The 18,339-nt window shown below is 46.2% G+C and overlaps 1 protein-coding gene across 2 annotated transcripts in view; it reads right to left on the bottom strand.

Moving 5' to 3' along the window:
• The window catches only part of INSC (INSC spindle orientation adaptor protein), a 137,786-nt gene that overhangs the window by 90,655 nt on the left and 28,792 nt on the right, over window positions 1-18,339 (bottom strand). For both annotated transcript variants that reach the window (XM_032640501.1, XM_032640500.1), the window contains exon 2: window positions 5,892-5,992. In XM_032640501.1, coding sequence (XP_032496392.1) covers window positions 5,892-5,992 — 101 coding nt within the window. The remainder of the gene's footprint in view (window positions 1-5,891; window positions 5,993-18,339) is intronic.

The raw sequence follows: 18,339 nt of genomic DNA, 5'->3' as shown, positions 1-18,339 counted from the left end.
GCGGAGCACAGGCTCTGGACGCACAGGCTCAGCGGCCATGGCTCACGGGCCCAGCCGCTCCGCGGCATGTGGGATCTTCCCGGACCGGGGCATGAACCCGTGTCCCCTACATCGGCAGGCGGACTCTCAACCACTGCGCCACCAGGGAAGCCCTAAATCGCTATTCTTTAGAAGAAAAAAATGTCTCTCCAACTGTCTGACTCCTTCAACCAGTTAAATCTTTGACTTCCATTCAGAAACAGTATTTAAATTAATCAAGGTAAAACTCTAGCTTATCCTTTCCCTCCAAGCAGCACTTTTCCACCATAAAGAATGAAGATAGCTTGCTGGAGACAGACAGGGGAGTGTCTTGGAGAAAGGAACAAAATCCAAGCTATGGAATTAAATTTCTCACAGTCACCTGAAACTCCTCAGCTGTTAGTCATTTTTCAAACATTTATTAAACATTTATTCATTCAACAACCAGTTTTTGAGTTTATTCTGTGTGCATTTTAACCAAAGGTTAAATTCATATTTAACCAAAATATGAATCAGAAATGACTTTGGCCCTCAGGACATTTATTACTGAGTAGGAAGGATGACATTTACATAACTCATTATAGTACTACTCAAGGCCTGGCCCAGAGTAAGTTCTTAGCCTCAAGTAAATTTCATTCAAATGAATGAGTGAATGAATGAAATTGATATCTATTACAGATCATTGCTAATGAGACGATTCCACTGGGGCTAGGACACAGAGCTGCCAGAATTTACTGGAGGCTAGGAGGGAGAATAAACTTAAGAAACAGAGCCCAGGAAAGGCAGGACTCCCCAAAGGGCGGGGGTGGGGGGGGACTGAAGAGTATTATGGCAGCTCCATTTCCCTCTCTGGGCCTCAATTTCCCTATCTTATAATGCAGGGAGCTCTGAGGAAACTTCCAGCAACAACATTGAATACCTCTATGATCCCAGTTCCCGGCACCATAAGGGAATTTAAATCCAACCTCTCCTCTTAAAAATATCTACTGAATCATCGTCCCTCTGCCTTTACAAGGTCACGCCCTGTGTTTCTGTGGATTTCTCTTGGGAGATGGGAGAAGGAAGGGAATATGATTCTAGCTTTGATTAGCCTTCCTTTTGGTTTAAACAACAGACAAATATCCAATTATCCCATTGACATTACAGTCTGCACATTTCACCGCAGGCACAGAAAGCAGCCCAGCAGCAGAAAACCAGCCACAGACCAAGGGTGTACACATGCAAGCCATTATCTACTTGGAGACAGGCTGGGCTGCAATGGCCCCACTGGCTCAGGGAAGCTGGGCGGGTCCTCGCCAGCAGGCCAGCGGCAACCCAGGAGGCCGCCTGCCACTAGTTGCAGCTGCATCCAGCCCTGGCTCGTTTCAGATTCCAGGCTGAACAGAAACATTGTGAGAAAGCGATTCCCTCACAGTGAGACACCCCAAATAAAAGCCCCAGGTTGTATACTTGCTACAAAACCAGGCCTGATCAAGTCAAGAGATAAATCAGTGAGTTGCACAAGGGAAGGGACCACGCCGTATCTGGTCACAATCATGTCCTTAAGCACACAAGCCCCATACAAAGCACCTGATCTGCACTCGATACATATTTTGAGAAATTATGTGGAAGGCTAGTAAATAAACGGCTACTTGAATGAGTGAATGATTTGCTTGTGCAATGCCCTCAAGAACATCGTGGAAAAGACAGCCAGGATAGAATGCTGGCCGGCACTCATGTTCAAGTACCATCTGGGAACATGTATCTCTGCTCTGGTCCTTGTCAGCCTGTCCTGGACAAGTAGGTGACTTAACTCCTCAAGCCTCATTTCCTCATGGGATGGACGTTGTATGTGCCTCTCAGATTCCCCCTCAGGGGAGGACTTGTTGTCCCCAGCTGGCGGACCCCCCAGATACTGCCTCAGAGGCACCTCACCTGAGTTCATGCCTGCCCACACACTCCAACGACAGATCAAGGTGGGATATGAAGGTTCTGGCCACTCTGGCCAATGAACAACTCTGATCCCAAAGGTCCCTGTGAGGTCAGCTGAGTCGTCATCAAGCAGGCATCACAGCTCCCCAGCTCCCCCTGCCCAGGCCTGCTTCCTTCCTCTCCCTTCCACAGGTGTTGATTCCAAAGGCACTCCCTAATAACCATCTTGAAATCTCAACTCCATCTCAATGGCTGCTTCCCAGTGGACCTAAACTATGGCTCCCTCATTAGCAAAATAGAGATAATAATAAGTATACACGAGGGCTATCATGAGGACTGAGTTGTTATGTGTAAAAGCATCCAGCTTTTAGCAAATGCTGGAAAACAGTGAGCCAACTTTGTTATGGGGTTAGTGAAGCCCAGTCCTTTCATCAGTATTCCCACCCTCACTGGGAGGAAACCAGAGAGAAAATGTCAGTGTCTCAGCTTGATCTGTGGGTAAGAGAAGTAGTGGAAGAAAGGAGAGAAGGAAGGAAGGAAGGAAGGAAGGAAGGAAGGAAGGAAGGAAGGAAGGAAGGAAGGAAGGAAGGAAGGAAGGGAGGGAGGGAGGGAGGGAGGGAGGGAGGGAGGGAGGGAGGGAGGGAGGACATGTCTGGCTGTGGCCCTGTGTGCATCCCTCAGACTGGCCTCCAACCCACCCTGTAGGAACCTCTCCATAGAGAGGGTCAAATCAAAGGACTGGGCCATCAGGATCCCTGCAGAAGATGAGGGCTACGCTGCGATGGTAGAAAGCACAACCCTGGGAGCAGGCAGACAGGTGGCAACACCCGGACCACCATGTCTGGGTCCCAGCACCACTACCACCCAGCCCAGAGCCAATGGAGGGAATCACTGTACCAGACACAAAGATGGGAGCCCAGAGACGCAAGAAGAAAGCAAAGATCAGCTAGAGACACAGCAGCCACAGTCTCCTGCTACCCAGAGTGCTGAGGCCCTGTCCCCTGCAATCCCACCAATAAGTCCCTGAACCTCCAGGGAAGTATTTGAACCTGAGCTTGCGAGGGTTTCCACTGCGGAGGGAGGGAGGGAGGAGGGGTGTGTTAGTGTTACAGGGATGGCCTGGTGACGTGTGGGTTGGCACCCTGAGGCCTAGAGAGACCTTCCTTCCTGGACCCCAGCACTTACACGACCTTTAAAAGCACTTACGACTGACACCCTGTTACAGGCAATAAAGCTGGTGCTCGGATAGGTTAGGCGGCAGCCAAAGTCACACGGCTGATAGGAAGCGGAGCTGGGATTTGAGCCCAAGTCTGATTCCAAGGCCTATATGCTTTCAACCACTTAGAGTTCCCGCATTACAGTTTCCAAGAGTAGGGTTTTGTTCTTTGGCTTGTCTGTTTTATTATTTTTAAATACGAAGACCTCCCAGGAGATTCAGATACAGTCAGTGTGGAGAGAACTATCACACACCCTCCTGTCGCCCACACCAGTTCAGCTCAGGATCCCAACCCCTGGCCTCAGACTCAGTTGCTCCCTGCCCTCTGTTCTCTTCCAGGAGCCTGCACCTAGAAAAGCTCTATTTGATGCTATTTACCTGTAAGGATCTCAAATACCAAAGGCCTAACGCACATGATTCACCCAGGCTGTGAGATGATCCCACACAACTTGACCATATTTATTTATTTTGTACATTGAGGTGAACAATGGCACTCCAGAGTGAAATTCAGCCTCACTGGAACACAACAAAAAGAAGTCAATTATCCAGCATTAATTATTTATCTGGAGACAATAACCACGGTGCTATTCCCCACGAGAGAGGCCTCTACAGCTTGGAGCAAAAGGAAAGTAGAGGTGGCTGCTATTGTCTGCCCATAATGTGGCATCAGATCAGACAAATGGACCCCTCTGACGTCCTGTAAATACACATGAGCCTCCGCTGTGAATGTAGCTCATGCACATGCCTCTAGAACACAGACGATTAATAGGGTGAGGGGATTAATAGGATTCTATTCCCCCAATACCCTGGGGAGGTCTGCCCTGGCAATGCCAAGCTATGACTATATGAAAGGAAATACCACCTTCTCTCTGCAGCCTGCCCTGCTCTAACAGAACTGTAAGGTTGAAGACATTCTAAACAAACATTTTTGCAGGTTGCAGTGTTTGTGGAACCATATTAGTCTGGTGTTTTCCTCCCAAGGTATTTACTGTACAATATAAGTTAGAAAACCTGTCCTGACTGACTCAAAAAGAATAGTGATCTGATTCCTAAATCATTTTTATGTAATTTAACTTTCTTTTATCTTTAAAAATTCTGAGGAGCTTGGAAGAGAGAGATCAGTGGTTCCCAGGGGCTGAAAGAGTGCCAGGATGTGATCTACCTTGGCCCCGTATTCTCTAGTCCGGGGACATACTCTTTATTTAAAGATGTTAACGTTGATTGAGCAGTACTTACTCTTTATTTAAAGAAGAAGTTAACGTTGATTGAGCAGTTTCTATGTTTCAGGCAGGTGATTTATATATCTTTATACATCTTTATAAAGTCTCATCACAACCCGATAAGGTAAGTATAAATATCTCGATTTCATAGATCAATAAACTGAAGCCCGAGGTCACAGCTAATAAGTAGCAGAACCAAGAATCAAGTTTGGGTGGAGTGGGTCCCAACTCCTAACCACTGTCCTAAACAGCCCTGTGATGACAGCTTCCCCACCCCCCAGCACAGCCTCTGGTCTGACCATCCTAACACCCATGAGTTCTGTGGAGGTGTCCCAAAGTCCTATTGCCACAGCTGCTGCCGCCCATCTGGATACACAGTCTCCAACCTACTACCTGGGCAGGACAGGTGATGGAAAGACTAAGATTCCTCTTCATCTAGAATGGTTCCACTCTTTTCTGATTATAAAATAGTACTCAGAAATCAAACAAACGATATAGAAATGCATGATTTAATAAGTTGAAAACCCCTGCAATTCAGGTGAGGGGTTAGTAGAGATTAGATGGTAGTGGTACCATAATATATTTAAAGCAAAATACTACAGAACAGAACAACGATTTAACGGCCTTGCAAGTGCTACTTGGATTCTGCTGCCTCAAAACATCCCCGTCAAAATGTCTGAGCAAGGAATGAAGGGCTAAGTTTGAGCCTTAAGCACTCAAACTGCAAAGTTCCTCCATAGATCAAACCTGCATTAGAGTGACCAACCATCCCAGTTTGCCCAGGACCGAGGAGTTTCCAGGCACACAGGAATCTCAGAGCCAAAATCAGGACAGTCCCAGGCAAACCGGGACAGTTGGTCATCACAGATTTGCTGCCCTGGTGCCTCCACCTTGGCTTCTGTCTCAGGCCTCCAGGACCAGTCATGTCAGATCTACACCTGCTTCCTCATCCCTTTCACCTGTGTGAAGGCAGCTCTAGAGCCTCAGGTCTTTCCTTCCCAGCTCATCATCCGGGCCTCACCTGCTGCTCAGTGTACTCCTCCCCCACCCTCCCCACACTGCCGCTCAGGGCCACAAGTGCTTCCCAAGGATGAGCTCTGTGCCCCCTCCTCTCCCTGGTGCTCTGAGAGAAAGCCACCTAATGGTAGGCTGACCTCTTCCAAGAGGCTCAGAGAGGCCACTTCCCCCAGTGGCTCCAGCCTCCTGGCCCTGGCGGGATCCACAGCTGCCTCTGGGGTCCCCTATCTTAGCAGCGCACTCCACTTGACTCTTTTCTTCATTGTCTGCCTGGATCTTAAACTAGCTCCTTGGGGCAGGATGTGGCTGACTCCTCTGTGCCCCAGGGCCCAGTTCCATTTGTATTTGCTGAGTGACTGTGGCATCCCCGATACCTTGTCCTAAGCCTCCTCCCCAGCACAGTGCACAGACAGAAGGGGCCACCTGCAAACCTCAGGATCCTGGGGCTAGGCCTCAGCCAGAGTCCAGGTGGGGCAGGCCTGGCCCTGAGACACAGCAGTGGGACTTACCGCTGACCCGGCAGGGGGATGGAGTCCAGGTGGCGGCCTCCAGGCAGCGCCATCATGTTGACGCCAATCTGCAGCAAAGCCTGCCCACAGCGGTCGGGGCCCTGGAAAGAGGAGGCAGGATGGGGTCAACGCGGGCCGCCCGTGTGAGGAGGCGCAGTCATTTTCTCTCCCAAATCCCGGCCACAGGGATTCATCTCAGGTGTGGAGGGAAGGCCCCCTGGCCCTCCTCTGCTGTTTCAACCAGTTTATACTCCACTACCCTCACACAAGCAATGCAGTACTCAGGTCTGATCTTGATTCTCAGCCCCTAGCCCACTATGAACCCCTAGAATCTTTTCTTATGTCTCATGGCCCAAAACGTACCTAACCCATTTTGCTTTGCACCAAATATTGGGACACATAGACTAGCAAATATTGCATAGGACATACTTATACTTGAAAAGTTTAGGGTTTACCTGAAATTCACATTTTACTGGGCATCCTGTATTATTAGCTACATCTGGCAACTCTCTATGCTAATTCCCTAACTATCAATATATACTGTGACAGTACTAGGTTCTTCACTTTGCTTATGCCTGAGAAATGTGACCCTGTAATAGGCATGGTGGTTGCGTCCCCAAATCCATTCCACTTTAGATGATGTAATTTCACGCAAACTGCCAGGAACTGGTTTAGGAGTAGGCATGTGACTCAGTTAAAGCCAATGAGCCATGACAGAATTGCTTCTAGGAAAAGCTAACTTTGTCCTTAACTGCAAGCCAGCCACAAGATGAGGTAGTATCTCTCCCATTGGACCTGAACAAGGAAGCACGTCGCTCCACTGCTGCTAGAGACCATCTTGCAATCAAGAGGGGACCCAGCTGGAGAAGAAAGCAGGCACACAGAGGAAAAAAACCAGCATTCTTGATCACTGAGCCACTGAATCAACCAGTGCTGAGTCTGGCCCACCTCTGGGCTTCCTAGTATGTAAAATAATAAAGTTCTTGTCTAAGGGAGGATTTTGGTTTAGTATACCCAAAAGCAGCCTAACTGATAAAGGCGATCCAGGTTCCAGGGCCTCCAATCCCAGCACTGAGCACCCACGTGGCTTGCCAGTGCCTCATAGGTTAGACCAAGACAACAGTGTTCTTCTTCCTCCATAAAATCAGCTGCCCACCTGTTTGTCTCCTGCCTCGCCAGCCCATCTCCATTCTTCCCTCTCTGCCACCTCTTTCTCCAAGCCAATGAAGAAGCCCTCCTTGAGGAAAATGGAGATTCTGTCACCTTTGCCCGGGTAAAGCAATAGTCAAGAGACGGTTGTCTGTCACTTGTCATATCCTGAGCTTGAGGACAGCAGATTTCAAGACATTCAGAGAAAACACAAGTGTGAACTTGTGGGAGGATACAGCTGAGGAGGGCAGCAATTCAAGCCCAGAAAAATTAAACTCTTACATTATGATTAAAAGTGACCCTTACGAGAAAAGAACGGAGGAGGACTCTAATTAATAGTGATGTGGCTGGACATAAAGTACCCCTTGTGATGCTTGGAATAAAAGACAAAAAATGTGAATCTGAAAAGTATAGGGAGGAAGAAGCCCAGAATAAACTAGGGCTTTAGATCATTCCAGAGACTCATTGTCACTGCCTGTTCCCTGCTCTGCAGACGCCACTAGACTGTGAGACCCTGGATGGCAGGGACCACTTGGTTCCAAGGGCTGGGCACTTAGCAAACACGAGATATGTCTACAGAAATAATGAGTGGAATGAATTTTTAATACATTTATGTTGAGCCCTAATTCTTCATCTGCAACTGAGAATAATAGTATCTGTTTTACAGGGCTATTATAACAATGACATAAAAGCAGGAATGCAGAAGTGTCAGGCCGGATTGAGAGCTAAATAGATAGTTATTATTATGTCCTGAGAGTCTGTGCTGTGTTCAGCCCTGTGGTCAGCTTTGCCAGGAGAGATGCAGAAAATTAAGTACAGCATATAAAGCACCTAGCACAATAACAGTGCTCCACGAGGCCTCTTTATCATCAGGAGTATAATTAGTTTTATTACTTTCATTATTTTCATTATTGAGAAGGTATATTTTTGGAACCCAGTGAATCAGCAGCCTGAAGAGAATGGCACAAAAGGAAAAAGCTAGAAACAACAGGATGAGGTATTTGTTCCGTTTTCAATGAGTCTGATGAAAGAACCAAAAAGGGAACTACCACCATCTCAGAGTGAATGCTTTGATGTGATCAGAGTTCAGTGAGCAAGCAGATCTTATTTTAGCTCCATCTTCATCATGGAGAAGAAAGAGGGCAGAGCAAAAAGTTTGAGGCAAGTGACAGTAAGGAAAGTTTAAGGACACAGGAAGTTCCAAGGTCCTTTAAAGTGTGAACAAGTTAGGATTCTGTGAGCACACCCTAGAATACTGGAGGACCTCCTGGATCTGATCAAGTCGTATCTGAGGGACGCTGAGAAAGGGTCCCTGAATGCAGGAGAATGTTCTGATTTTCCAGGAGGTAGATTCCAGAAACACATCTTGGTGACCACGAAATTCTAGAACAGATTCCTAATCACTGGCCTGTGAGCCCATCAGGGAGAAGCTGGCTAGAACCCAGAGGGAACAAATCACGCTCAAACAATTTCTTCCTTTTCATTAGCAACCGCTGGGCTCTCAGCTGAGGGGGATGCAATAAACCTAATATATCTTGATTTTGTTAAAACATCCGGCTGAGATGTCCTCATTCCTCCACGTCATCCACAGCTTCCCAGCAGTTAGGCCAGTGGAGGCTGCCTGCTAACAAAACCTTGGGTCATGTGATGGCACGTGTTCCCAGAGGCTGGAGAGCCCTCCTGGGGACATCTGGGCTGCACGTGTATCACCGCCCTATGCACAGACTGTATTATTTATGCCTCTTTCCCTCAGTGGGACAAACTCCCAGATGTCTGAAACCCCATCTTGCTCAGTGTGGGACTGGGCACCTACATGGTTGAAGCTGGGATTGTGAATCAGATTAGCTCTCAGAGGAGCCACAGCTCGTATTTACTGGGTATGGGGAACAGGTAAGAGAGAAAATCTGGAAGGTGAGATAGGGACTATCAAGAGCTAATCTGGCTGATGTTATAAAAGTGCAAAGAATAATAATTGCTAATATTTTTTGAGTGTGTACTATGTGCCAGGCACTGTTCTAAATGCTTCATATAGTATTAACTCATTTAATACTATCATCATCCCCTTGTTGCAGATGAGACCTCTGAAATTCAGGGGAACTACGTGCACTGCCCCAGATCACACAGCTATTAGGTGACAGAGGGCTGGTATCCAGGTTTTATGATCAGAGGGGAGATGAGGTGCTGGAGCAGGTGAAGGTGATAAGAGCAACAAAAGTGACACAGGTCCAACATTTGCTAACTGGAAGCCTGACTCCATTCCATGGGGGCAACACCCAGCCCCTACCCTTCACACACAGCTGAGCCCTCTTGCCTCTCACCAGCGCCTCCCACTGCTCCCACCTCCGAAACCATGAGTCCTCCAGCTACATTAAGTGTCGGACCTCAGTGACACAGCCAGAGGACAGAACAGTGCTCAAAAAATGAAGCATCCAAACACTGCACCCAAATGGTGGGAGGAAGAGGGGCACAGACAGTGGGGGCATCTCTCCAGTTGCTCACTGGTTTGGTTCCTTTGGTGAGTCGTAAGGACAGAGTTATGGGTCCTAAAGGGATCAGGGGATGGGAAGCCACAGTCCCAGCTTAAGCCTAAAGTGTCACCAGCTTTCGAAGTCAGAGAGTGGCATGGACATATATACACTACACAATGGAAAATAGATAGCTAGTGGGAAGCAGCCTCATAGCACAGGGAGATCAGCTCGGTGCTTTGTGACCACCTAGAGGGGTGGGATAGGGATGGTGGGAGGGAGATGCAAGAAGGAGGAGATATGGGGATATATGTATATGTAGAGCTGATTTACTTTATTATAAAGCGGAAACTAACACACCATTGTAAAGCAATTATACTCCAATAAAGATGTTAAACATAAATAAATAAATAAAGTGTCACTAGCTTTGTAGAGAGACCTGTTTCAAGTGTGCTGGGTGGCTGCCCCCTCCCACTGCCCTAAGCCAGACTCATCCCACTGAGCAGAGAGAGTGGAAGCCCTCCAAAGCTGCTCAGCATGTCAGGAGACCAAGAATGAATTCAAGGTAACCTCTCTGCCCCATGCCATCTGTCCTCACTGGTATTGCAGAATGAACTTGAATTTGGGAGTCTGGTAGATCTGGATTCAAATCCTGATTCTGTACCTGATAAGTACATGACCTTGGGAAAAGCATCAACCCTCATGAATGTGGTTTCTCTGATTATATCGGCCTCCTAGGAGCCTCATGAGCATTAAATGAGATCACTCATAAAACTCCCTTATAGATTAATATAATAAATATAATATAATATAATTCAATGTAATATATCATGCATTTGGCACGTGCTAGCCTCAAAGTGGGAGTATACTTCCTCATGGAAGGAAGAGCTGAGAAATATATCTCAGGCAGAGATGCTACCTTGCCCACGAGAGAGGTGAAAAGGACACCTGCAGGAGTGAGCAGGAAAGAGGAAACTCCATCACCTCCACCTCCAGCCCAAGGGCCTTCCTAATTCATTGGAAATCCTACCCTGGAGTTGGCAGCCTGGGTTCTGCAGGGCTCTTGGCTGTCTCTCCCCACCAGGAGTGGCTCATTTTCAAGAAGGACTTGAAACCTTAAGTGTCTCTGATTTAATTCAATGCCTGCTGGGACAACTGCTCATTTCTGCTCCTGCATCCCATTAGAGGCAGCCCTTGCTCACCTCCGTTTGGCTAAGGAGCCAGCTTGGGCTCTGGAGGAAATGAAGGCTATTTACAGTAAATTATTCAATTAGAACCAGGAGCAAGGGTGGCTTCTGCCGTTGTCTAATGGGCCAAGCCGAGTACAGCTCAAGGCAGGGCTGGGATTGTTTAATCTGCAGAATCCATTAGGGCTGTCAACGGGAGCAGAACAGCAAATATTGTGGAAAGCAGTTAAGCTCCAGCAGCAGCAATAGAGAGAGGAATGGGAACTGGGGAAGGGGGGTGGGGGAGAGGGTAGGAGAGGCACTGACCCAGGGATTCAGTCAAGTCCCTCATCATACAATACCCTACCCCCTCATTATTTCTCCTCCATGGAATTTATCACAATTATAATTAAACAATTCACTGTGAAATTAGTGCTTAACGTCTTTCTCCCTTGAGGATCATCCCAGGGGTGGGCACTAGGTCTGACCTGCTCTCCCGCTGTATCTCCTCCCCACTCCCACCACCCCACCCCCTTCCTGACAGTGCCTGGTACATAACAATCAGATCAATTAACACTTGTTGATTGACTAGGTGAGTTTTTTTTTTTACATCTTTATTGGAGTATAATTGCTTTACAATGGTGTGTTAGTTCCTGCTTTATAACAAAGTGAATCAGTTATACATATACATATGTTCCCACACGTCTTCCCTCTTGCGTCTCCCTCCCACCCTCCCCATCCCCCCCCCCAGGTGGTCACAAAGCACCGAGCTGATCTCCCTGTGCTTATGCGGCTGCTTCCCACTAGCTATCTATTTTACGTTTGGTAGTGTATATATATGTCCATGCCACTCTCTCGCTTTGTCACAGCTTACCCTTCCCCCTCCCCATATCCTCAAGTCCATTCTTTAGTAGGTCTGTGTCTTTATTCCTGTCTTACCCCTAGGTTCTTCATGACATTTTTTTCTTAAATTCCATATATATGTGTTAGCATACGGTATTTGTCTTTCTCTTTCCGACTTACTTCACTCTGTATGACAGACTCTACGTCCATCCACCTCATTACAAATAGCTCAATTTCGTTTCTTTTTATGGCTGAGTAATATCCTTTTGTATATATGTGCCACATCTTCTTTATCCATTCATCCGATGATGGACACTTAGTTTGTTTCCATGTCCTGGCTATTGTAAATAGAGCTGCAATGAACATTTTGGTACATGACTCTTTTTGAATTATGGTTTTCTCAGGGTATATGCCCAGTAGTGGGATTGCTGGGTCATATGGTAGTTCTATTTGTAGATTTTTAAGGAACCTCCATACTGTTCTCCATAGTGGCTGTATCAATTCACATTCCCACCAGCAGTGCAAGAGTGTTCCCTTTTCTCCACACCCTCTCCAGCATTTATTGTTTCTAGATTTTTTGGTGATGGCCATTCTGACTGGTGTGAGATGATATCTCATTGTAGCTTTGATTTGCATTTCTCTAACGATTAATGATGAAGGAACTTCAGCTTCCGCACTGGTAAATGAGAGACAAAGGTACCTATTTCCACCACACTGTTGAGAGAATTCAGTGAGACAAAGGTCGGAGGGCCTTTTGCAACCATACACACTGCGTGGAAAGGGCTCTGCTTCCTACATCCATGAGACAAAGCCACCTGCCTCTCCTGAGTTTTTGCAATCCTCCCTGTCTGTTGGTACCCCTGGGCAGCCTCCCTCCCCACCCCCAGCTCCATGCTCATCAGGTTCTCCAGACAGACAGGCATACCAACAGACAGTCCCAAAGCTGCATGAAAACTACAACAACAGGTAACCAAGAGGATGCTAAGGGAGGTCCATTGGGCCTCCAAGCAGTAGTAGATGAGAATGGAAGGTGGTGGGAGGGGTCATGGAAGGTTTCTCAGGACATGCTCCCAAAGCTGAGAGAAGAATGTGGGAATAAGGGAAGGAGAAGGGGTGGGAAGGAAGTATGTGCGGGCAGAGGGAAGGGCATGTGAAAGGCACAGAATCCTGAACATGGTAAGTTTAGGGAACTGCAAGTGTTTCTAGAAGGCTGGAGCCCTCTGGGCTGGTGGTAGAGTTCAGAGAAAGCTATCCCAGTGGCATGGAAATACAGAAAAAGTAGTGGTCACTTGCAGCTGGGGAATAGGCCAGACTTCTTAGAGGAGCTGAGTCTTAAATGCAGGGCGGGATTTTGCCAGGTGAAGATGGGACAAGGACATTCAGTGTCAGGAGAGCAGTGTGAGCCATAGCAAGGAGACCAGAAAATGGAGCAGGTATTAGGGACTCTCCCAGGGGCTGGAGGGAAGGTGCCTCTATAGTCCTATATACGAAAGGAACTGATTCTTTAGATTCTATCCTGTGGATGATGGGAGCCACTGAAGGTGTTTGAGCAGGAGAGTGAAATAATCAGAGTGGAATTTCAGTTCCCATGGTGAACAGTGGAGTGGATGGGCCTCAGGGAATGAGACCAGCAGCCGGAATTCATTTACAATCTCCCAGCGGACCCCGAAGGCCCTAGGGCTGGAGAGGTGGGGTCCTGGGGGTGGAAAGGAGGGATGCAATGAGCTTTGTGAAGTAACAACAACGGGCCTCCTTCCTCACTCCCTCTCCAGGCCTCTGTGTGACCTGTCTCCCATGGGTGGCAATAGTCATCAGAGATACTTCAGTACTGATAGCTGCGGCGGCCAGCCTCCTGCAGCGATCAGATACTTTAAAAACGTTTATTCCCAGGGGAGATGCAAGAAACCAAGCAAGCTGCCACCCAGCCTTGCTGAATGGACCGAGCCTCATGAAATATAGAAAGCGCTGGCTCCCTGGAGGAGGCCCCAAGGGCCCCTCACAGCTGTCAGACGAAGGAGCCCAGCAAGTAGGCAGAACAGACCTCAGGGCTCACAGAGCCAGCCTTGTCCCCTCAGGCCCTGAAAAGCCTGGATGGACAGCCCAGAAGGACTGTGCATCAGGTAGAGGGGGCCCACCCCGACCTCAGCCCTGCTCCTCAATTCTGGGGCCAGAATAGTTTCCGTAAAGCACAGACAAGATCCCAAGCCTCCACTTGATTAACTGGATACATCTACTTTCCAGCCCTTACATGGAAAGTAATAGGAATCCCGTATGCACAAATATGTCCATGAACTTGATAGGGGTAAGACCATAGCCGCCAGCCAAAATCCAGGCAGCCTTCCTGGAGGAGCTCACATCATAATCTTAGAGTATTAGAACTAATAGGAAGCATTAGTGATTACCCCCTTGTAATAATAATGATAATAATAATACAAAAATGAGGAGGAGTAGAGGGAGAAACACTTATTAGGTGCTGTGTGTCAAGCACTGTTCTAAATGCTTTACAGTTAATCCTCAAAATAACTCTATGAAGTAAGTTACTATTATTGTCCCCAGTTTTCAGATGAGGAAACTGAAGCACAGAGAGGTCAACATGAACAGATAGAGGGGAAGAAATCTGCTTGAGGTCACACAGTAAGCTGAGCTACACCTGGGACCTGCACCCAGGTCTCCTCACTCCCATAAACGCCTCCCATGGGAAATCCAAAGAAGACTTTGCCTGTTAAGAGTCTGAAGAGACCCATCCAGGTTCAGAGCGATTTACCCTAGGAAATCAATGGCGCCACAGTTCCCCATCTGTAAAACAGGGATAATTACACCTGCTCTCTCTCCTTTGCTATGATTACCAAGCAAAGGGGAATGGACAGTGGACAGGGAAGTTCCAGGGATTCCTAGTCTGATTCAGCTCAGCCTTGGAATGGGACAGGCAGGTTGACTCAGAGGTGCCCATGAGTCCCCAAAAGTTGGAGGAAAAAGAGCCCCATCAAGCTTTCCTGGCTGAGGCCCATGTGTCCCAGTCCCTGATTAACATGACCACCCATCCCCCAAATGGTTCCAACTTGTCAAAGCCAACCCCCAGCAGCTTCCCCTGAAGGAGCGTGAGAGACAATCCTGTAGGGAGATCCAGGCTCCTGGATCCAGGAAAGCCATGGATGCCCACATGCCCATGAGAGGAGCACCAAGCCCTGAGCCACACAAGGAAACTGCAGTTACTGGCATCTGTGAGCTGGCCCTGAGCTGCTGATTTTCTAAGGGTCATTAGTGAGAAAATGGTGCCCCAGACCTCCAAGACCTTAGGTGGTATGCAGCCCCTGAGGGACTTGGTTGGGCCTTTGGGCCACCACCATCCAGAGCTCTGCTGGTTAAGAATGCAGACTGCCAAGGTTCAAATCCCAACTCCGTCAGTTATTAGCTGTGTGTCCTTGGGTAGTAGGTTTCCTTATCTGTAAAGTGGGGTTCCTATATCATAAGGTTGAAATGGAAGTGATGGTTCCTTCCTCATGGCACTGCTGTGCAGATCAGTAAGATCACATATGTGAAGTACCTGGCACCCAGGGGTGCTTGATATAAAGATTGGTTCCACTTCTCTTCTGGTGAAAACAGTACGTGTAGAGAGGCAGCCAAACGGAGGCCATTCTGCTACCTCCTGAACTACGTCCAGCTAGTCAACTGCTCTTTACTCATTAACTTTTTAACTATCCCTTCTTTCTAACTTTTCCTGATGTAAATGTCAGCCAACTGCTCGAATGTTCTTTAGCTTCAATTCGCAAAAGCAAGAGTCCTCTCTCACTGGGCCCAGGGCCCAGGATGCTAAAATTAACAATCAGTATACTTTAAGCTAATGACTTACTGGTCGTGGCTGCCATGAATAGACATAACTCTCAGATAAAGGCCATTAGAGAAAATTGAATAGCTCCAATGTGGTGAAAATTTGGATACATCCTGTTTCATAAATCACGCTCAGAGGTCACACTGGGCAAGCTATTTCCCTCTCTGAGTCATGATGAGGACCCAGCTTGAGGGGGGTCTATATACCCTTGGGAAAGAGGACAGAAGAGAGAAAACAGTACACTCTTTTGCAGTTTCACAAATGTCATTTTCTCTTACTTCTAAAGCCATGAGCAGACCATAGTGCTACATCAACAACCATGATAGTCCGACCTTCTCTGATTTTATTTCCTTCTCAAATCCTCCAAACTGGAGGTTACTCAATAACATCTGGAAAGTAGCATGATGAGGTTATGGAAATCCAAAATCTCGGGATTGGGATCCCAATCCCAGTTTTGTCTCTTACTAGGGCTCTCTGACATTCAGCCTCTTCATCTGGAAAATGGGAAGTGAATCTATTTTCAGGGTTGTTGTAAGAATCACATAAGATCATGTACCCTGCATGATGCTTATAAGAGCAAGTGAAATAACAATACCATAACTACTTTGAGCCAGGGAGACAAGTTAAAGGTGTCACACAGGAAGTCTCATGATATCTATCTTTGTGCCTAAGTAAAGATCCATTTCCTACCCAGACCTCGGGCCCAGAGAGCTGCTTCACACTAAAGGGGATTAAAAAGCAGGATATATTACATATATTGAGAAGAAGGAAAGCTTCTCATGGAGGAGATTTGATAAACACCTCATACATAGAGACCATGCTTTGAATAAGCACAAACAACGACACCAAGACATTTTCTATAATCAGTAACATTGGCCATGAAGAAACAATTAACATCCCAGTTCATACCCTATGTGACCCAAGTAGTGTGGGGCATTTGAAGGAGAGTCCAGACTGAACCAGAACTTTGGCTCAGCCACAATGGCAAAGGGTTCTCAGCAGCTCACTAATGAAAAGGAACAAAAGACAGGGAACCAGAACACATTCTAGTGCCATTGACTATAAATAGAATAAACCAGAGTGAGAGCACGACACAGTCATTCTCAACAAATCCTACTGTCATTATCATAAAGTCCTCAGATAAAGAATCCTCTATGTGAGGGTGCAGTGTCAGGTACTTGGACCACATGTTCCAAATATGATTATCTGAGTTAATTAATTGGGGCACAGAGTGGGTCAAACATGAAAAACAGCCCATTCGTAGAATACTGTCTTACTGGGGCTCAATTATGTTTAGGAAGCCATATATCACAGTAGCACCTGAGCAGTACTTTACACAGTGTCTGGCACAGAGTAGGAGCTCAGTAAATGTTAGTCATTCCCCAAGAGATTGTTTCATGGTTCTCCAAAAACATCTTACTCTTCCGTAATTCTTCACATTGGTCATGCCACTCCAGCACATCCAGACTGAAATCTCCTCAACTCTCTTTTTCTATCTCTAAGTAATATCAATGTTTCAGGACTCAGCTTTAATCCTACTTCATCTGGGAGGCCTCCAACCACCCTAACCTATAGTAATTTCTTCCTCCAACAAGTTACTAGGAATAAATCAAACTCTGATGTCTTAAAATTTTTTTAATTATATTGTAATGAAAGGTATGCTTTCTTCCTGGCCCTCTCTCTTCCCCTTTCTGTCTCCTGAGTGATGCCAGAGCATCTGGAAAGGCCAATATGGCAAAGCCAAAAGAAGGAAGAAGATGAGTCCTGAATCACAGTTTGAAGTAGAGTCACCCAACCCATATCAGTCCGTGTAGTAAGCAAGAAACAAAGATAGTGTGCTAAGTCACTAATATCTGGGGGGTCGTTTGTTGCACCAACTAATCTTAATTAACCTAATTGTGAAAATTAAAGTAAATATGATATTTAAGTCACTCATAAGTGTGCTAGGCACAGAGGTCTCTCAATAAATATGTTTTTCCCCTTCCTCCTCAGTCTTGGAGAAGATGGTAGAATATTGTGTTTGTCTACTGACAATTAGCCTTCTGGACACAGACTCTAATTCATGCACAATACAGCCAGAGTCCAGGAGTTGATGAGGTAATGGTAGAATGGAATAAATACCTACAAACATTTAAAGTCCTATCAATTGAGACTAAGGTTCCATTTCTCAATCACTGTAGTCTTTGCTCATATGTATCCATTCATATTAATAGCCAAAATTTAGTATTGTCAGATGGTTCTAAGATGCATTTTTTTCATATTTTAACATATGAAATTGGGATGTAATTTCAGTCAATGGCATCTTTGCATTGTGTCATAGTTTAATTGAAAGCATGTTCTCTTTTTTATGAAGTTACAGGGCATCTTACAATCTGTGGCATCTTAAATTTAATGAAATATGGTATTGGGCACTTAACTGTATGTCAAGTACACTTCTAGGTTCTTTTTATAAGTTAATTTATTTCTCAAAAAAAATTCAAAATAATTAATACTACTATTATCCCCATTTTGAAGACATGGAAATGAAGATCCAGAGATTCAATAATTTGCTACGGTACATAGCTAGTAAGTTGAGTGAGGGTAATGACTGTACCCTCTCTTTAAGGAAATCCATACTATGTCACTATGTTTTAGCATCTTATTTTTACTTGATAATTGATTTCTCTTCTTATAGACAAAGTTCACACAGGAATTTTATGTACAGCAATATGGTATAACATATATCCTAAAATACTTCTTCATAAGAAGAATTTTAAAGGATTGATAAAGATGTTTTAATGTTTTTAAAATGTATCACTTAGCTGGCAAAAATGTAGGAAATCTGGAGAAACCAAAAGGAAAGCAAAAGCAGGAACCAAGAATAACAAGCAAGAGTTGAAGGTAGTTTTTGCCCTGAGAATATCTGCTGAATGCTGTATTCCCTAAGCTTCTGTTCCATGTAGGTATGGGGTAGGGCAGACAAAGGACAAAGCCTAGGGGCTAGGGAAACAATAAAA

This window comes from Phocoena sinus, chromosome 8 (assembly GCF_008692025.1).
Source record: "Phocoena sinus isolate mPhoSin1 chromosome 8, mPhoSin1.pri, whole genome shotgun sequence".
Taxonomy (NCBI): Eukaryota; Metazoa; Chordata; class Mammalia; order Artiodactyla; family Phocoenidae; genus Phocoena; species Phocoena sinus.
This window is presented reverse-complemented; position numbering and strand designations above follow the sequence as displayed.